Source organism: Carassius auratus, linkage group LG44F (genome assembly GCF_003368295.1).
Source record: "Carassius auratus strain Wakin linkage group LG44F, ASM336829v1, whole genome shotgun sequence".
NCBI lineage: Eukaryota > Metazoa > Chordata > Actinopteri > Cypriniformes > Cyprinidae > Carassius > Carassius auratus.
Genome location: NC_039298.1, coordinates 2,403,787 through 2,424,934, shown reverse-complemented (window position 1 = coordinate 2,424,934; position 21,148 = coordinate 2,403,787). Strand labels below are relative to the sequence as shown.

The 21,148-nt window shown below is 42.7% G+C and overlaps 1 protein-coding gene across 3 annotated transcripts in view; it reads right to left on the bottom strand.

Moving 5' to 3' along the window:
* Positions 1 to 2,791: 2,791 nt before the first annotated feature.
* Positions 2,792 to 21,148, bottom strand: part of LOC113068315 (AT-rich interactive domain-containing protein 1A-like) — a 57,029-nt gene continuing 38,672 nt past the window's right edge. Inside the window, exons 5-20 of one of the 3 annotated variants that reach the window (XM_026241018.1) lie at positions 20,904 to 21,144; positions 20,725 to 20,799; positions 19,244 to 19,408; positions 18,842 to 19,148; positions 18,277 to 18,416; positions 18,066 to 18,163; positions 17,486 to 17,695; positions 14,786 to 14,990; positions 8,508 to 8,640; positions 8,246 to 8,418; positions 7,863 to 8,004; positions 7,547 to 7,651; positions 7,321 to 7,417; positions 6,400 to 7,234; positions 6,176 to 6,306; positions 2,792 to 6,088 (exon numbers count right to left, since the gene is read on the bottom strand). In XM_026241018.1, coding sequence (XP_026096803.1) covers positions 4,190 to 6,088; positions 6,176 to 6,306; positions 6,400 to 7,234; positions 7,321 to 7,417; positions 7,547 to 7,651; positions 7,863 to 8,004; positions 8,246 to 8,418; positions 8,508 to 8,640; positions 14,786 to 14,990; positions 17,486 to 17,695; positions 18,066 to 18,163; positions 18,277 to 18,416; positions 18,842 to 19,148; positions 19,244 to 19,408; positions 20,725 to 20,799; positions 20,904 to 21,144 — 4,956 coding nt within the window. In that variant the 3' untranslated portion in view covers positions 2,792 to 4,189. The remainder of the gene's footprint in view (positions 6,089 to 6,175; positions 6,307 to 6,399; positions 7,235 to 7,320; positions 7,418 to 7,546; positions 7,652 to 7,862; positions 8,005 to 8,245; positions 8,419 to 8,507; positions 8,641 to 14,785; positions 14,991 to 17,485; positions 17,696 to 18,065; positions 18,164 to 18,276; positions 18,417 to 18,841; positions 19,149 to 19,243; positions 19,409 to 20,724; positions 20,800 to 20,903; positions 21,145 to 21,148) is intronic. The other 2 variants (XM_026241020.1, XM_026241019.1) reach the window with 2 other exon arrangements.

Below are 21,148 nucleotides of genomic sequence, written 5' to 3'. Positions count from 1 at the left end.
TAAGTAATAAGCAATATTTTTTAAATCTATACAATGTTTGATAGGGAGCCAGTGCAGTGTGGACAGGACCGGGCTAATATGGTCATACTTCATGGTTCTAGTACTCTTGCTGCTGCATTTTGGACTAGCTGTAGTTTGTTTACTAAGTGCGTTTACTAAGTTTTGCTTGACAATCCTCATAAGGCCGCAGTTCTCTCGGTTGGTTGAGCATCTCTTTCTTCCACACTTTTTCCTTCCACTCAACTTTCTGTTAACATGCTTGCATACAGCACTCTGTGAACAGCTCCTTTGGCAATGAATGTTTGTAGCTTACCCTCCTTGTGAAGGGTGTCAATGATTGTCTTGTGCACAATTATCAGATCAGCAGTCTTACTCATGAATATGTAGTCTAGTGAAGAAAACAGAGACCATTTTGAAGGCTCAGGAAACCTTTGCAGGTGTTTTGAGTTGATTAGCTGATTGGCATGTCACCATATTCTAATTTGCTTAGATCGTGAATTGGTGGGTTTTTGTTAAATGTGAGCCAAATTCATCACAATTAAAAGAACCAAAGACTTAAACTACTTCAGTCTATGTGCACTGAATTTAATACACAAGTTCCACAATTTGAGTTGAATTAGTGAAATAAATTAACTTTCCACGACATTCTAATTTATTGAGATGCACCTGTATGTAATCTCTGTTAATCTTAGTGGAAGAGGTTTGAAACAACAAACATTGTTTCCCAAAAGCATTGTAAGCCTAAATTGGTCATTGCTCCCTTGGTTTCAATGGGTGTATGATGTACTTTTGGGAAACGCAACCCAGGACTTTTCCTAGAGCTGATGGCCTCCTGGCCAAACTTAGCAATTGATGGAGAAGGGCTTTGATTAGACTGGTGATCAAGAATCTGATGGTCACTCTAGTTGAACTCTATGATCATATGTAAAGATAGGAAAAACCAACACTCACCATCCAACCTGATGAAGCTTGAGAGGTCCTGCAAAGAAGAATGTGAGAAACTGCCCAAAAAAAGTGTGCCAAGCTTGTAGCATCATACTCAAAAAGACTTGAGGCTACAATTGATGCCAAAGGTGCTCCAACAAAGTACTGAGCACCAGGTTCTGTGAATAGGCTTACTTATGTACATGCAATTCTTTTTTAATAACATAAATAAGATTAAAACCTTCCCCACCCCAAAGTGTAGTGTAAATTTTATTAATATCTGTTGGCAAACTGTAGGCAATTTTTTTATGTTAAAATTGAATGCAACAACTTTGTGCATTGATTATAATAAAACGAGGAAAAGAAAAACATTTGCTACATGTTAACCAAGTAATTAGAAGAGTTTTTCTGCTCGGTCTTTTGGAAATGCCAAGTCATTTGCACCTGATTCAAGCACAGCTTTATTCACTGAACTGATAAAAGAGAATGAAAAGAGTTAATTTTTCTACTTTAGAGCCAATTATTGCGCTCATTCCTGTCCTGTTTATTAAACTAGGTCTATGGACTGGATAAAATGGCAAGGATCATATTTGTAACTGTTATCTGCACATAAACTCTAGATGGTGCTGTGGGATTAAATATCGTAGATTAGTTATTCAGTTTGCTTCTGTAATGGTTTGCTCTGAATTAAGGATATTAATGCCGCCACGTGTCTGCATGTTCATTACGATTCATAAGCGCGTAACAGGCACGCAATATGTTTAAAATACAACTAATGAATTAACAATCAGTGAGGATTTGGTGCTTATACCATAAGTTGATTTATTAATCTTTATTTAGGTTATTTTATGTAAAATATATTGAGATAAACTTATAATAAAATGTATTGCTATTTAAGCACTCATTACAGCAGGAAGCAGTATTTCTGTAAGCATGGAAGTGCACATAATCCCGAAATGCAATGCGCTCGACTTGACCTTTACTAACTTTCCAACATAATGAAGTGTAAGTAATTACAGCTGCGATTTGTAGAGTATGCAATTATTCCATTTCAAACAGCCTAGGTGTTTTCCTTCGGGCTGAACACCATTAATCCTGAAAACTAACTTAGTTACGACTTGCAATTTGGAGGCCATGTAATTTTCCATACTGCAGTAGAGAAACAAATACATGTAGAGTCAGACCCTCACCATGCACCGAAACAGACAGACTAATGCATGCCGATGCCAAATAATCTGTATTTCATACAAATTCATTAACAGCAAGTCTAGCTTTATCAGTTGTGGATCATGCTGATTACTACAGAAATTAACTCAATGGGACATACACAAAGTTTACCACAAGAAATTTGAGTCTTGAATTTGTATTTAACCACTTACATGAACTACAAAGACGTATTTGGTTGTCAAAAACCAGTTGTATTGTACTGTGATGTGTGGATACTACGGTTCTAGATTAACTAACATTAGCTGCGTCACCAACGTAATGCATATAAAGATTTGGTCCTGTCAGGAATTTTATTACATATAAAAATTAGGGTCATGACTTTTCCAAAATTATTGGACATCAACTATGCAAAGATGGCTTTTGAGATTGCATCACAATATCTGAACATGTTCTGTATTACTTACCATTACTTGTTATTTAAGCCTTGTGGCGTTTGCACATTTACGGTTTGCTTCCATTACGAGTGCTTTATTTGCAAGAACATTTGGCCACTTTTTTGTTTTTGAATCGAGGTTACTCAAAATATTTTCTATGGTAATCAACAATGCAAAAAATTGCAGTCCATAGAAGTTGACGTGTATTAAATTCATGGACCTCCAACTGCATGATTATAAATGTTGTTATAAATGAATCAATCACAAGCGTTTTACCAAGATTTAATGTACATTTATTCTTAACACGTGGAACATATAGTATAAAGATTTCATACGGAATAAATGAGATTCATTAAGCCAAAAAAGAGGGGAAAGGGAATTTACAACAAGTTTTATAGCTACATCATCTGAAATACAAATATGAATCCATAGCACTGGAATCGACTAAAGAAACCGCTAGGAAAGAGGGAAACCAAACTTGTTACTGTATCTGTTCTGATGAATGATGATGAAATCAGTTGGAGTAATGGACTTGTCTGGTTTGATATATGCCTCTAGAGCTTTAACGAAAGGAACTGAAATGTTATGTGCATGGGATCGCAAGGGCAGAAGATTGCATCCCTACAGTCAGAGATGTGCGGAGAGGAAGGTGGTAAATAAACACATGGCAATGCGCAATGAGAGATCTGTAGAGTGAAACCTTTAATTCGTCAAATATTAAAAACGGTGAAGAGCGCCATAAGATGAGAGAGAAAGAAAAAGAGCAAAGTGTAATTTACAACATCATTATATACACTGCAGCCTGGACTGCATCTAGAGCTCAAGACCAGTCCTAAGAGGTGATTTCTTTAAGGGTCAAGTCATACAATCGAGGGACAAAGAAGAGGTCGGGGTGTTGTAGGTTCACGTTACTTTGGGGGGAAAGCCATTTTTTCCTCTCTCAACATGAACTAAAATCATCATTTTTAAAAACTACAGGATTTTTTTTGCCGCCAAGCCAGCATCATCTCAGTGTGAAACAGTATTGTTACAGTATGTTTACAGTTTTAAGGTGTACAGTACAGAAAAAAGTTCTACAATCTACTGCACAGGCCTCCCATTTACATGTCTGTCGATAGCCAGTGACCTGGTTCCTTTAGGGCTAAGCATATATAATCCAAGTTACAGCAATTAATACCACACACCAGAGTCTGAGAGTCCGTTTAGCCTCAAGAACCAGATAATGGTGGCCTCCGTGCCCGTCCTCACCCGGAAGGTGAAGACAGGCACAGTTTTCCCCAAACTCACTGTAAACGTGACAGCAACTTTGGTTACAGTTTCGTTGTATTTGTGTGTCTTTATTTTAATTTTTCCTTACAAAAAACAAGTCCATAGGGCAGCGCACTCTTGCAGATGGGGATCTCGATCGGCACATCCGTGTTAGTTTAATTCTTATCCATACGTGTTAAATCCGTCGCGACTTATATCCATCCTTAAGAGCAAAGCAAGGGTAGACAAGGATAGACAGTGGAATCTGAGGTGATTTTGCATAAATAAAAAAAACTAAAAGAACATACAGTCAGTTAGTTTTGCTCTTAAATTTTCTCCACTCACGCAGACACACACACACACATAAAAAAAAAAAAAAACACGAGTGGGGAAAAACATGATCGCCCCCACGGCTGTCATGACTGGCCGATCAGAAAAAGTACGTCACAGATTACATGGGACACCAAAGAGTTCATGAGCGGGGACACTGATATGTCCAGTAGCCGTGACTCATACAGCCTGAACTCCGAGTGGTTCTCTTCCACTTTGGCAAGAGCGTGCAGGGCACGAGCCGCCCGCCGCATCATGTCCACACTAGTGGGCTCGAAGTGCGCACCCTGTAAGTGCATCAACGAGCCCTGACTCTGTTGGAACTGGGTGGCTGCAAGACTGTCTTCCAAGAAGCCAAGAAGGTTTCCAACGCTGCTTTTCTGCACAGCAATAGCCCGGGCCGCGACGCTGTCGCCTTGCGCCAGGTTGGCTAGCAGCACCACCGCCATCTCCCTGCAGACGGGCACTTTGCGGTCGCCAACCATGCGCACGAGGAAGCCGTAGAGCTTCTCCAAACGGCTGAAAGGTGGCGTAGCCAGAATGAGGTCAACATTGTTATCCTGGATACTAAGCTTGCTGAGGGTTTCCAGAACGAGTCTCTGGGGAGACAGTGTCCCATTGAGGCCTAGCGTGGGGAAGGGGTCGATCGCTTCCGCCGAAGGGCACACGGCCCAGTGAAGCAGGCCATCCAGCAGCGGCAGGCAAATACTTTCAGGGTAGATGGACAGGTCGAGTTGGCCTGAGATGTTCGCTAACGTGACCAAGCAGTTTTCCCGCAGAATTTCGAGACAGTCCCACCACCACTCATCTCGCTCACAGCTGACACCTTCGTCTACCTCTTCCTCTTTCTCATAAGTGACCGGGGCCTGCTTGCGTTCAGGATGCCAGTGGTGCAACAGCACCAGCCGCCCAAGCAACAGCAAGAGCCCAGGATGCTTCGACATCTCAAGATCATTGCCGGGAATGAAGGAAAGACTGCGAACAATGTTGGAAACGCAGACGCAGCGGCGGGCGAGAGAGTCCTGCCAATCCGAGAGCGTACAGAGCGGGGTCTCGTCCTTGCTGTGTGGCTCATCCTCCAAGATCTTGATAATGCGACTCTGTTGTGCAAGATCGATGCCAAAGAGAAACATATTCTTCTCTTTGTCGCCGTCCTGGCTGCCTCGGACTGCTTCCTCTGTCAAGGAACCTTGCCGAGCCGAGAGTACGTCATCAATGGTGGCCGTTATACTCGTCGACGTGCTTGCTGTTGTAGTGCTTTTACCTTCGGATGATGGTTGGACTGGGGATGAGAGAGGTTGTACTTGTTGCTGCTCTTCAATTGTCTCAGCATCCTCCGTAACAGTCCCCACTAGACGAGACAACTTCTTACGTGGCTCGACATTCACTGACATCCGTTTCCGATGCTTCAAGAGCTCCATCCTGCTCTCAAAATGGGTTTGTATGTGTTCTGTGGAGTCTCCACCACCTACACTCCAATGGATAAGACCGCTATCAAAGGCTTGTCGCCGACCCAATTTACTAGCGCGCCCAATCACAAATGGGTCTTTTTTCCTCAATATCTTGATGGGAAGCTTGTCAAATTTACTAGCCTGCTTTGGCCTCTCCTGGGAGGCACAGGTGTCCTGCAGTGGGGTGGATGATCTGAGATGATCTTTGCATGAAGTATCCTCACCTTCCCTCTCTTCTACATCATTCTTGTCATTGGGTTTTTGGTCCTGTGTGGACTCATCTTTCTCTTCCTTGACCTGGACCTGTGACATCTGCACAGTGTTGTTCTCTACATCTTCATCGTCATCCTCATCTTCCTCTTCCATCTGCTCTGCCTCTGGCCCCTCCTCATCAGACATCTCTGGGTCAATGGCATCTGGGTCAATTAGCGTACGTTGCCCAGGGTCTCCAACCTCATACTCTTTCAGGATGCCAAAGATCTCAATGAGACACCTTCGGAAATACTCAACAATGAGCTCAAGGAAGCCAGAAAGCTGCAAGTGGAAGAGCAAGAGAAATTAGTCACGCTAGTCAACCAACCTGAACCATCCCTAGTGATTTGGTCTATACATTTTACTCACCTGGTTCAGGTTAAAGTTAGAAATGCTGTTGTCGTCATAAAGAAGAATATTAATGGTATCCAAAGCCCAAGTGCTCTCAGCTAACAAGCCTGATTTAAGGGACATCATGACTCTCCAGGCTTCTGGTGTTCCTGAAACCAAACAAAAGCCAATTTTAAGACCACCCCACAAATGGATTGGCACACAATTATGAATTATTAAGAACACTACCATGAGCCTCTTACCAATATCCTTCATGGTAAGCCGGCGACGCGGTTTCAGAATGGGCTGCGTGGCCTCTGCTGAACCTGGTGGGAATGCCATGTCTCTCCGAATCAGAGGGGGCTGCACTGGCCCCTGGGCAATGTGTGATGCAGGAACTGGAGGACCAGCCTTCTGGATTTTCATCCCTGTGTGCATGTATGGAGACTTACTGGGTGAGGTCCTGTTCTCCATTGGTCTTGGCATGGGTGCAGGGCTAGACACTTGTGGAATGTGGTTCTGGGAGGACTGAAAGTTGGGCTGAAGAGGTCTGGCCATCGGTGGCCCAGAGGCTCCAGGCACATATGGAGGCTGCCGCTGGTTAACATGGCCAGCCCAAGGTCCCTCGTGGTTCATGCGCTGATCTGAAGGCATCATGTCTTCAGAACGATTCATGCCATGGTAGCCTTGACTTTGGGAAGGGACACCAGGAGGCCCCTGGCGATTGTGGTAGTTTGGGTAGTTCATCTCATTACGCCCAGGCCACATGGGACCTTGGGGTCCATCGGGGACTGAAGGGATGGAGCCACTCATGGAGCTACCCATCATCTGTGGTGGTATGGAGGGTTGGGAGTTTGGACCGCCTGCATTAGGTCCACGATCTCGCCCAAAACCAAAAGGAAACTGGCTCTGTGGGCCTGGTGGGCGTCTGTCGGAGCCTGGATAGGCATTATACTGGTTATACATATCTGGTTGGGACTGGGGTCCAACTGGGGCCTGGGGTCCCTGCTGCTGACCACTGAAAGGGTACATGTCCACTTCATGACGCTTTGCAGGAGGACCGTAAACACCATCAACCGGTCTCTTCTGTGTGTAATTCTGTATTTGAGAATTTTTTTTAGATTTTAGGCAGTGCCACACCTATTAACGATATAATCATTTTAAAAACATTGTGTTGCACTGACCGGTTGCTGTTGTGGGTACATTCCTGACTGTTGGTTTGGGTATGGTCCACTAGGGGGAGCACCTTGGCCAGGGTACTGATTACTGTAAGAATCAAGCCTGTAATCCAAAACATACAGCCAGCTTCAGCAAGGCCCAAAAAGCATGGACGCTCAATAGCAAGTAGCAGACAATAAAAATACGCATTCATGAAATTGCAGTCTAAAGTATATTTAATTAAATGCTAACCTCTGCTGCTGTGGGGGCCGGTTGGGTGAGTACATCCCTGCATCTGAAGGCATCATGTTGGGCTGCGGACCCCCACTGACATCTGGGCCCATACTTGCATCTGGTCTGTGAGGGGAAAAAGGCAAATGGCGTTTGAGAAGCGACAACTGAAAACACTACTCCTTGGTTGGGTTGGGGTTAAAAAGCTAAAAACATTGTAAAGTTACAATAACATTCAATATTAACATTCATCAGATTTCTGTATTAGTGGGTTGCTAAAATAAACTCACTGCCTACACCTACCATAAAGGTAAAAACTTCACGTAAATGCTCTCACCTTCTCTCATATCCTGGACCATATGGGTACTGTTGTCTTGGACCCATCTGGATATTTCCCATAGGTCCTGGAGGGCCTCGGTTATATTGTTCACCCATGCCACTGTTTGGGCCTTGACCTGGGCTCATGAACTGCTCACCTGCTGAAAACATAAGCAGAGAGTCACACTGTCACACTTCTTGTGGGTTCTCATATCAAATCAGACACTGGGTTGTACAAAAACTTTTAAAGAGCTGACAATTTGAAAGCTTAAAATGTTAGTCGCAAATTACATACAAACTGAACAGTAATAGATTTGACTAAATATTATGATAGCATTATTAGATACATTCATAGGAGAGATCCTTAAAACTCCACTGTAAGGACATGACCAGAACAGTCACCTTTTCTCATACCACCAAAGGGGTCTTTATTGGGCTCATAAGGCCCCATGCGGCCCATCATGTCTGGTCCACCCATACCAGGCTGATAACCCGAATTAGGGGTAACAGAGTTACGTCTTGAAAAAGCTGGATCCCCGCCGTCAGCAAACGGATCCTGTAAATTCACACTGCTCCTGTGAAAGAAAGATAATGTCAGATACACACTATAAAATCATTCTGAATGTCCTGTCCCGAAACTGAGAGGCACAGCATTGAGATGTACCTAGGACCAGGCATGGGCGGCATCTGAGTGTGGGGTGTTGAGGCAGGTGTAGGGGGCTTCAGGTCTCCCCCTTCGGCCATAGAGCTGCTGGTCGACTGAGGCGTCTGAGGACCCTGTAACGATCCTGACCCAGCTGGGAGAGAAAAAAAAACAGATATGATCGATCAGTCAACAAATCCTGAAGGAGGTTTAGGCAACGTCATATTGTGTGTGGTAAACCCTGTGCTTTAATAAGAACCACAAACCAGAAAACCAAATTCCCTATCCACACAGCTGTAACTTAAACATCAAATACCTCCCGACTGCCTGCAATTGTCGCTTTCGCGGGACTTTCACATAGAGCATGCCAACACACAGCGACACGCTTTCGAGGAAATGTGCTGAGCTCGGCTCATTTGGCAACCTTCCCCTGCATGAAATCATGCTGCTTTTCATGCCGCTTAATCTCATTTGAGGACTTTTCCCCATCGGTGACACAGGGAGAGGTGCTCTGCCAGCTAAGTGCTCAGAGACTATCATCCTTCGGTTTAAAGCTCCATATCCTAGCATGACATGGTCTCCATTACTAGCACTCACCCAGCAGCTAACAAAACACTTTTCCACACATGTAAGTGCTTAGTCATGTGTTGAAGAAGAAGAAGAGACGAGGAAATCGGCTTAAGCCTGACATGCGTCACTGTTTCTGGGTCTAAATGCTGTGTCAGAAGCTAAGTAAGAGATAATGTACATCCAGTCGGTCCAGCCGCTTCGCATTAGGGTCCTGATCACCCTGTCGGGGGTTATTCTGCGATGACATGTAATAAAGCAAAGAACACAAGGCACTAATATATGCTCACAGTTTGCTGTAATACATTTATCTCCACAACAAAATCTCAGGTGGCCAGACAGTGATTCATCTCGAGTGAATCATAAAATATTGGAGCCCGGAGACCAGTGTTGGGGGTAACGCATTACAAGTAACGGTATACCAAAATGTTATTTTTTCCAAGTAACTAGTAAAGTATACCATTACTTTTGTATTACTTTTAAAAGTAATGCAAGTTACTTTGTATTCCCCTGTATGGACTGACGTAAAAAAAAAAAAAAAAACTTTCCATAAAAAGCAACTAACACAATTTGTTACTTTTTAGGTAGTAGCGCAATATTGAGTTACTTTCAAAAGTAAATTTCCCCAACACTGCACAAGACTGTAGTGTACACCATGAGTTTTTTTAAAAGCCCAGCTAATCTGACTTGAATAAATAGTGCTCTTAAATGTCTGTTGAGCGACAAAGGTGCTGCAAGTGATTTCTGAGAAACACTGTTGAAAATTGAAATCAACACAAATACAATACTTGCTAGCTGTATGTTCTGTGTGTGCTGGGGGAAATGTGTTTGTACATAGTTCTGCTGGTGTGAATAGGGAAAAACTGAAGTTGACTGGAGTGATCAACAAGGGGGCGTTTAGATTCATGAGGGGGAAGTGGGGGGAGAGAGAGAGAGCACGCAAATGAGCAAGCGGGAAATTTGTAGATAAACATTAGACAAAGAGATGGTCTAGACATTACCTAAGAGGAAAATGTCTAAGGAAAGACAAAATGGGTTACAAACAGGCACAAGCTAGGACTCGCCTTACAGTTTTCTCCATTGGTTTGGCTCATTTCTGAAACAGAAATTACATTCTCAAAACTCTAAGATCATTTGGCAAAAAAGTCTTACAGTTCGGCACAACACTATGGCCCAATCCCAATTCTACCCCTTAGCCCTTCCCCTTTCCCCTTTCTCGATTCTCTTTTGGTTGGAGGGGTAGGGGTAAGGGGAAGGGCCAAATAGCTCTTCAAAAGAAGATTTTTCGAGACCACACTTCAAATGAATTATTTTGGCAACATGGCTGCTACAGCGAACAAAGAGACACATAAATGTAAGCTTTTTTGGCAAAAAAGAGAGAAATGGAAGTTGCGTGTATTCGCGTCTGTGCGTTTATCTTTTTAGAGTGAGTTTACTTAAATTTCGTGGAGGGGTAGGGGTAGGGGAAGGGGTATAAAATAGACTTTGGATTGGGCCTATAGCTCACTTGCAAAAGCTCATATCCCAAAACTGTTCACTCATGCTTTCTAAACTAAATTCCCTTCCCATATAAAGTGCCACAGAAATGGCAAAGATCCTTCTCAATTGCTTTGGGTCATTCCTTGAAACAGACCAGACATTTTCAACACTCTTGGTGCGTTTGCCAAAATAACGTGGATGGTTCGGCTCAACACCATGGTTCACCTGCAAAAGCTCATACCTCTCCCAAAACAGTTCACTCATGGGTCAAAACTAAACCAAAACTAAACTTTCCTTCTCATTTAAACAGTCAGTGCCCCCAAAATGCTCCGTCCCTTTGGCATTGTGTAAGCACTGCAAGTCAAAATGTTTAGATGTTGTCACTATGGCAGAGGACCTAGCTAAAAGAATACAACTGTGTATAAAACTGAAAAAAAAAAGTTTATGGTAAGAGTAGCCTGCAAGGTTTGACATCACACAATGCACTCATACTGCCAAGGAAATTGTAACCATTATCATTAACACACATAAAGTAACTTTCATACATCAGAGTAAAAAGAAAATGTATACAGTATAATGTACTGTAATATAAACCCATCTTCACTGGTCGATGTCCTCACCCTCCTGACCGTCCTCACGCTGCTGTCTGTCTGGCCACAGATTCTCGTCCACATCACAGCTTATATTTTCCCTTGCGATGCAATGAGGGAATAAACGGCGTGCATGTCGCAACCATCCCCTACAATGATCTCCTGTAATATCCTCACACGCAGCGTCTATTGCATGGAGCAGGTGCTCATACACTCTCCAAGCGGAGAAAAACTCCTAAATGGGATTGAGGAAAGGAGAGTAAGGTGGTAGGAACACCATGACCATCCTTGGATTTGTAGTGAACCAGGCCCTGATGAGCAGGCCGTGGTGGAAATTCACATTGTCCCATACCATGACATATTGTGGTAGGGGAGGCCCTACAAGACCTCGCTCATTTTCAGTGATCAAATCAAAATGAAGGTGGTCCAAGAAGACGAGGAGCTTCTGTATGGGCCAAGACTGGGGATGTGAGTGGCCACACCATTCTACGATCAAATCAGTCATACACTACAGTTACAGACAATTACATAGGAATGTTATATGTTCTCCACAAGTTCAATATACTACTGACCACTACTCCAGGGCTTCCAAACCTGGGAAACATGTACCCTATGCAGAGGTACTACAGGGGGTTTTCGACAGAATGGGGGAGGGGGGAAATTATCAATGACCAACAATCCATTCGTAATGTACACCTTATGTATTACTTACAAAATGAGTTATATAAGTAATTGTATTGTTATTTTACTTACAGTAACTTTACCACAATTCTAATGCATCACTGCACAATGATTGTAATACTACTGTAAACGGTATCATCAATACTGTAGAAAATAAGCATTCTCAGTCATGGATGTTACCTGTCAGGTAACTAAACACACTGTTTGATTGGTCATCTGAGATGTGTGAAACTCCTCCTTCATTAGGCAAGTTCTAGTTTCAGACTGTCAATTACTGTAAAAAAATGTATCAAATGATCCAAGGATTCATATATGGTTTTCATGGTATTATGCCAAGTGGTTTGGAGGTTTGTCCATGTTGTTTTGAGAATGTAATTTCCATTTCAAGAAATAAGTCAAACCAATGGAGAAAAACTGTAATATTAGAAAAGCTTTCCAGCGCTAAATGTTAGAGGGGGAAGGCCTGAAAAACGATACCGAGGTTGCTTTGTTTCTGCTTAACCGTTGGCTTTATCGTTTCACAGAACCAAGAATTGAACCAAGTTATTCTAATATTATCTACATTAACAGAACCGATTGATCCATATGTGTGCGAGGTGTCTGATGGGCGAGCTGTTAGTCAACGCATGTGTTGCACAGCATGTTTGTGAATTTGGGCCAGAGAAATGAAGGTATGGCTGTGTTTCTTTTAGGTAGGGCTGTGTTTGTTTGGGGCGTGGAGTTCAAATATCAAGTGTTAAGCAATCCCTCTAAGCAAACTGCACCTTGGTCAGTTTAACCGCTTGAGTACTCAACAGATAAACAGGCTTAATACTCATCAAATTAAAAACAAGACCCTATTTTGCTATGTTCCTCCTGTTACTTCCAAGTCCTTGAGTGCTTGTGCCCATCCCAGCAACATGATTACTATGAGGCCATGTGCTTTATTTAGGCAGACATGAGGCAACGTGTATGTGTGTAAATGTCAAAGAGCGAAAGGAATGAAGCGAGAGAGAGAGACACAAATGTGTGTGGATGAACTGCATGTTTGCGCGCCAGCTCGAGGACGATTACTACAGGCACGCCTCTGTCGGATGACTCATGCCTCCTTTCATTAACTCGTACAGACTGGGGTCACCGGCAGGTCAGACATATCCGTATCTTCACACATGCTCCTTAACACACACACACACACACACACACAATAACTCAGCCTCCCTCCTCTGGGCAAGGATATCCCTCTAACACAGATAAAGAGAGGGGAGGGTGGGAAAGAAAAAAAGATGAGGAAGAAAATCCCAGCTTGACTTTATATACCGCCACCCCCTTCACTTTTTCCCCATTCATCTTTTTCTGGCTTGGTTCAGCCCTCCAGGGGGTTGCTTCTGAATCCTAAGGCCAGGAAAAAGCCGTCTGCAGCAGGGAAAAAAGCAGTCAGTCTGGAGCACCTGACCCGGTGCCAAGCAGACATGCTCTGCATCACAGGGGATCCCCTTTAACTCGCCCCATTTCTCTCGTAATCTCAGTCTCTCTCTCTCTCTATACTGAACTCACTCTCTGGCTCAGAGTCTTTTACATGGGATGTGTTTTTGGCCAGAAAAACAGCTGGATGGAGCGAAACGAAAGCGTATTTTAACACCCAGGCTCACTGGCATCGTTGTAAATATGCTCGGGGATGCCCATCCAGTAACATCTAAAAAAATAACACCCGAACGATACACTAATGAGTTCAAGTAACCAATTACTAGGGCTGTGCTGGATACGACGGTGAATCGTCACAGGTCTTTGATGATATGGGTATACAGCCGTGTGGGCTCACTCACAATTCTGCCCAAAAACACAGCCATGAATAAAAAATGGTACCAAAAGACCCTCCAACAGCAACTTCTTCCAACAATCCAACAACAGTTTGGTGAAGAACAATGCATTTTCCAGCACGATGGAGCACCGTGCCATAAGGCAAAAGTGAAAACTAAGTGGCTCGGGGACCAGAATGTTGAAATTTTGGGTCCATGGCCTGGAAACTCCCCAGATCCTAATCCCATTGAGAACTTGGTCAATCCTCAAGAGGCGGGTGGACAAACAAAAACCCACTAACTCCAAGAAGTGATTATGAAAGAATGGGTTGCTATCAGTCAGGATTTGGCCCAGAAGTTGATTGAGAGCATGCCCAGTCGAATTGCAGAGGTCCTGAAAAAGAAGAGCCAACACAGCAAATACTGACTCTTTGCATAAATGTCATGCAATTGTCGATAAAAGCCTTTGAAACGTATGAAGTGCTTGTAATTATATTTCAGTACATCACAGAAACAACAAACAAAGATCTAAAAGCAGTTCAGCAGCAAACTTTTTGAAAACTAATATTTATGTAATTCTCAAATCTTTTGGCCACGACTGTACAATAAAAAGTTACAATTTCCCAGCCCTACTCTGAACACAGAAGGGCATGAATAAGCAACCCAGCAGAACAGAGTTGTGGTAGCTAGCAGTACCACAAATCACTAAAAACACACGAGGAATGAGCGTCAAATGCTGGCGTTCAAACATTATCAGCTGTACTAAACCATATCAAAGCAAAACTCCATTAAAACAAGACATGTGCACTATTAAGATTCAAATTTACAATCAGATTAATCTAGCTTTTACAGGTGTGTTATCAGGCCAATGGGAAGGCGTTCGTGTCAAGGCAGTTAACGCCTTTCAAGTCTGATTATGTCAATTTTTTGGACGTTATGAACCCATCCTACATGCATTTGGGAAACTTAAAATTCATCTCAACTTGCAACACTTTTAATCATACATGAAGCATCAAATCCCAAAACTAGTCCGGACATATTTGACGTTTCATACACATCTGAAGGAGGAATGCAGACAAATACAAATGCAATATGGCAGAGTAAACATGTGCAATAAAGATTGAGGAATTACCACTGAAAAAAGACCTTTCTGCGGTCCAATGAAGGATTGGACTCGGTTTCATATAAAAGAGCTGTCTGCACTGACCTGGTGAAGGAGGCTGGACCTTGGCCTGGTTCTTTTTAGGGTCATTGTTGAAGATGTCGGGCGGCGGGTCTTCCCCTCGCTCGATCTTGCACTCGAAGGCGTACAGACACTGGATGTACTGTTTCTTCAGAGAGCTGGCAGCACTACTGGATGTGCCCACATTCAGGTTAGTGGCTATTTCCCTCCACTTCTTATTCTTGTTCACCTGATAACAGCAGACAGACAGAATTAAATGACTGAAGGCTGAGAAGACCTCAAACTCGGCACATACTCTAACAGAAACCAAAGCGAGCATTTAAATTGACCAGAAAGTCAACTAGAAACCATAAATTACCCTATAAAATGCTGTTTACAGACTGGTTTATTAACATCTTTCTGCAGTTGAAACACTATTTGAGTGATTACATGAGACATGATAATTGATAAGTTGTGCGGTTTCTTACAACACACCTTCTGATGTTCATTCATGTTTATTTAGTGCAGTAACTAGTAGTAAAGAGCAAAAGATTATTGATTTATGTGCCGCTTAAACTGAGCTGGCTTTAGCGACCTGTCAAGCCATATAAAAAAATGGTCAAAGCCACATGTCTAATTTGTATATTGTGATAAAATTGACAGAATTTGAAATCAGAGACTTTGTTTCGTATTAAAAGTAGAAATGCACAAAGCTCACAGCGATTACTGGCTTTCTGATAAGCTGCAAATAAGGTTTAGTTAAGGTCACACATTATCTGAACATCCCAGACTAAAAGATTGATTTTGAGATTTAAGAAACTATCTCAGTATCGATTAAAAATGCTAAATCAACATTGCTAATGCAATGTCAGCGTATCCACAAAGCTTACATGTCTACCTGTTGCAGTTTATCCAGGTTGTGTTCATGAAAGAGACACTGACAAAAACAAAATACGACAAAAAAATGATACTAAACATCACTGTTTTGGGCAAAATTAAAACCGTTTAGGTGAAAACCGAAAATTGCCGTTTCAGACGAATATTTTAGTTTGCTGAAATTTGGAAGCATGACTATGCATTTCTAATCTACAATTCAATTAAACTACATAGAAATTAAGTAACCCCCTATGAAAAGCATTTAAATTTTTTCCAAAAATTCATTATATATATATATATATAGTTTATAAATCAAAAAGCATGTCTTGAAATCATAAATCTTATACAATTTTACAGCAGTTTATTAAGTTTTATAATCTACTGCATAAAAGTAATATATTTCTGTTACAATTTCTTCATGTTTAACCAGATGCTTATTGCTCAAATGCTCATGAAGTGACTCTTAGAGCAGCTCTGGAGATGTTGTTCATGTGTTTTTGTCCATATTTAATGAGATGGCAGATGCTGAAAACACTGCGAGCATCACGGATAGGGCTGGGATAAACGATTATTTTTTAAACGATTAATCTAGCGATTATTTTTTCGATGCATCGATTAATCTAACGATTATTTTTTTCAGACCGATTTCGATTATCTCCCCATTAATTGACTAACAATTTATACATGTTAATTTACATATCTGAATGAAAAAAACATGAATTCCTTAACATTGCAATATATGTTTATTGCTCTTAAAATTACAAAATAAAAGACTGACTAAGAATGCATTACTTTGCACTTGTATAGAGATAGCATTCAATAAAACCTTGAAGCCTTGAAAACACATAGCTTACTGAAACAAGCTTAGTGAACACATAGGGCCTAGCTTACTGAAAAAAGTTCTTCTTTCAGATGAAAATAACTACAACTTGATGTCTAGCCTTCAATAAAAAAGGTCACCCAAAATACTTGTTTAGAGCAATTGAAAGAATACAGTAACCAATGTAAACTTGAGGGCTTTAAGCTAATACAGAGTGCTTTTCCAAAAAAACAAAAAATAAATAAATTAACAGTGGGAGCCAGCAGCCGGTCATGGAGAAAAAAAAAATCTCTGAATGCTCCACGTGAAACTGTGGCGTTCCGCTGTTTTTCTATCGTGTCTAATGATTTTGAGCAATATGCACAAGGGAGAGAGAGAGAGCAAGAAGCGCTCGTGTTGTTTGAAGACTGTGAGTGGGCGCAAATAAGGCTTTGACAGCCGCCAAAAAAAAGATCAATGCAGAAAAACCCCTGGATTGGTTATATAACGTTGGACAGAATTTTGATCCGGCCATCGCATATATTCAGCGCACATAAGGTAAACGTTTTGCAAACGTTTTTTAGAGAAATAAAAACAGGACGACGAATCGATGCGCATATTTTGCGCCTACGTATTTTTTGCATGGATGTCATCGATGACCTCGACGCGTTGTCCCAGCCCTAATCACGGAGTAAAGGAAACCGTGCATCTGTGCCATTCATTCACACAGAGACATGCAGGATTCATATTTAAAGTCTTTCTGTGGCTTAATATTCACAGACAAAAGCACATATCGCCATTTGAGTGAACTGACCTACTTTAGATTTATTCATTCACAATTAGTTAAATTCCACATTATACAGCAAATTCCATTTTTATGACTGGATTCTGTCTGTTTTTCTGCATCGTGGGAATCATTAGGTCCTAATAAATGATTTCCTACGAAACGGTCCAATCCACTCAAAAACCATACCGTCATTATAACAAGATAAAGCCTTGTTAATGCCGCTTCATGTCCTATATTAGCCTCTAAACAAAACTTTCTGTGATTTAGAGATACCATATCCCACCTGAGTGAGGCCGCCAATCTCTTTGACCGATGCGTAGAGGCGGAAGAGGTCCAGGGGCTTGCGGCCCACCGCGGGGAGATTGTTCATGCCCATGGCTTTCTCCTCAGCAAACGCAAGGTAACGATCCACCCACATCTTGCGCTCCGGTTCTGGCCCCAGCTCGTACAGACGGGTTATCTTCTCATTAGTGGTGGTCGAGGAATTGGACTTCTGCAGGGACAAACAAAATACATTTAAAATAAAGGAAAATGGTCAAATGCCCCAAAAAATATTAGATTCCTGCTATTTAGTGATGATGTTCCAGGTTCCAGTTCATAAACAGGAAGCACTGGGGGGAAAAAGCACGCACGCTATGTGCAATGTGCATTTCAGCCGAAAAGCATGTTCATTAATGATGAATAAAGCCAGGACTGCAGGGAGCAATTTCAAAAGCCCTGAATGTGTGTTTCTCCTCCTGTACATTGGCCGGCTATCACACCTCTCCATACAGATGATCAGTCCAGAGCCGTTCACACGTGTCCTTCAGCTTAAGAGTGGCACAGCACGGCCTGGACCCATTTAAACATTAATAGCTCTTCACCTTTTTCGATTCGGGCTTAGGCGTCCCATCCACTTTGTTATTCAACTTCTGAGGTTGGTTGAGTTTTTCCATGCCAAACTCTGGACTGGGAGCCATGCCTACGAGACAAATGCAAACACGGTCACTGTGCGCCAAAAGGCATTTGGTTCAATTCAAAGATCAGCAAAAAAAACTTAAATTCAGGAACAAAGCAATCAAGTTCAGTGCTCACCGGCAGAGTTATTGGCCATGTTTCCGGGCATGGGGTACGGTCCCGCTTGGTTCATCATACCCTGCATGCTGTTCATGGGCGGGGCATACGGAGACCCGGCTCCCATCATTCCTTGGTTCATGTTGGGATATCCAGGCGGTCTAGGAGATAAATGAAGCCAACTGAGAACATCTTAAATGGAGTTGATCGTCCACTGCCTTCACACGAACTGTTCTGATCTGATTTTGAACTCTCACACTATGAATAGACTGCATCCAGCTGTGCTTTTCTAAGTGTTTAAGAAAAGATACAACATAAGACTGCCCCATATGAGCCATGGAGAGTGTACTTAATATTTATAATCACGTGATGTCTCCAAATCATTCATTCACGATATTCACTTGACTATTTCCGGCATGTTCGCTTCCAGAAGGCACGAGAGCTAATGAAATTTACACCGTGTTTAGACAATCCAGCTCCAGTGACGTTTTAAACCATTTTTAAATCAACGTCACAATCAGTCCAAGAGGGCCTGGATTCTGCACAGGCTGGTTTCGGGGAGATCAGACACATGTGTGCACTGTACCTGTGTATGGAGTTGGATGAGCCGTGATGCATCCCAGCTGCTGCGGGATCCTGAGGCTTTCTGTTCATCCCGGGCGGCGGACACATTCCTGACGCCACCTGAGGAGGCATGCCCCCCATGTTGGGACCCATGCCAGGGCCGTACGGCCTCGTACCCATCTGCCCCGGACCCATGCGTCCCTGAGGCATCCCTCCATACGAACCCCCTCCACCCTGACCAGCCATAGGGTTCATGGAGCCGCCCATGCCAGGACCACCCGGATAGTTAGCGTTCGGCATGCCTCCATAGCCTGGTGGCCTCGGGTAACCTGTGCAGCAGATGTTGAGGTTAAAGCACACTAGGCTTGTGTTTGTGTTGTGTTCTTTAAAAGCATCAGTGCTGAGTCTAGTCGAAGCTCCTCACCTTGTGGTCCGTACTGGCCACCCTGCGGCCCATAGTTGCCCATGGAGTTGTTTTGTGGAAAGGAACCCATCCCACCATGCATTTGGCCTCCAGATGACTGCCGAGGAGATAAAGTTGACCCGGGTTGAGGAGAGCCGTATGGCATCTGAGGGTTCCTCATGTATACTGTAGAGAGAAGACAGAGATATGCGTCAGTAAACCACCCTCGGGGAGACTTTCATGCTAGATGTTCTGGTGTGGATCCAGGTGAGATTAATTGCCTCAGGTGCACAGCATAGAATCGCACCGAAGTAAATGTGAAGATGGCAGTCTGGGACAGCTTGTGTAGACACCAAATGTGACACATATTTTACAGATTCCATAGAAACTGACGCTCAGAGACCTGCTTTCTTGGCATTCTTAGTCCAGAGTATATCAGGAAGTGTACAGGCAATTAATGGCTGCACATTTAAGGGGGGAAAAATACATTGCTATTTTTGTAGGGGGGATAAAATTCCTAGTTTGATGTGCTTGTTTGCAGGGCAGCACAATTTGGCCAAAAATGTCTGATTTTATATCAATACGGATATAAAGCATTTTTGGGACAAAGCATTTTTAGATAAAATCATCTGCTAAATAACAAATTTTAAAAATAAATAACAAAACTAATTTTAAATGTTGAAACACGCCCCAAATCAAGTAAATAAGTAACACAAATAAAATAAATCTCTTCATTTAAGCAAAACAATGCTTTGTCTGTGCTCCTTTCATTTAAAATTAGAGGCAACCACTGCATTTTAATCATGATCCAAACAAAGATGCTGCATACATGCAACATGAGCTGTTTTTAATTTAAATTAGATCGCATAATTTCGAGATTTTAAGCAAAAACTGAATGGTTTGACATAGGTTTTGTGAAACTACGCATAAAAAATGTCTGCATGAGACGCAGATTCACTCTCTGCCAGCAGGTGGCGCTTTAAGCATTTCCTTGGTTACCGAGGTAAACAAAGCAGCGCTGCTCTTATTAACTTTATTATGCTTCATACAGAGGCAAGATGGAAATAAAAAATACAATCTAAACTTGCTTATCGATTTGTTTAGCATCAACCAATTTGAATATTCATGTATTTTAATCGATTTTCAACCGGCTCACGGTTAATAGTTACATCTCTACTAAATAATCGAAACTTGACTGACTGCATCACTTTCACTTTAAACCATGAATCGTTTTTGATGGAAAATGGCAGGGTGCCATTAGGAAGAATGATTGGCGCATGTGGTGTTACTAAATGCACATTAAATCGACTCAAACTCAAACAATCGGAGACCCTCAAAACACCTGATCATGAGCTGCTCACACATAAATGAACACAGTGCCTCCACTCGGATTAAGTATTTAATAAAATCACACCAAATCCCATTGCGATTTCAGGTTTATTTTGATTAATCGTGCAGCCCGAGTCAAATTAGAAACATTTATAAAATGTCACAAGACTCACCTCTATCCTGACCCATGGAAGAATGTAACAGACCATCGGACTGGACACTCGAGGGCCGAGGGGGCATCTGGTTTCCTAATGGAGGAGCAAAGAATGGGGGATTTATGATAAACGTAATTCTTTAAATAAGACCTGCACTAAGCTATGTTGTAAAGAAACTATATAAATGCGAGTCCCACCAGGCATGGCTCCGGGTGAGAGGGGTCCTGTGCGCGAGGCCGGGCCGCTGGCGGGCGAGCCCACAGGTGAGGGTGACGGGCCGCGGATCCCCGGCAGGTGAGGGGAGGTGTGGGGCGAGAAGGGCGACTGCGCCGGGTTGCTCTGCTCGCCCTGACTGCTGGACACTCCTGATGTACTGACGCCCGGACTCAGAGCACCCTCTGCGCCTGTGGGGAGGTCATCGATGGAGCCCGACAGATCCTGC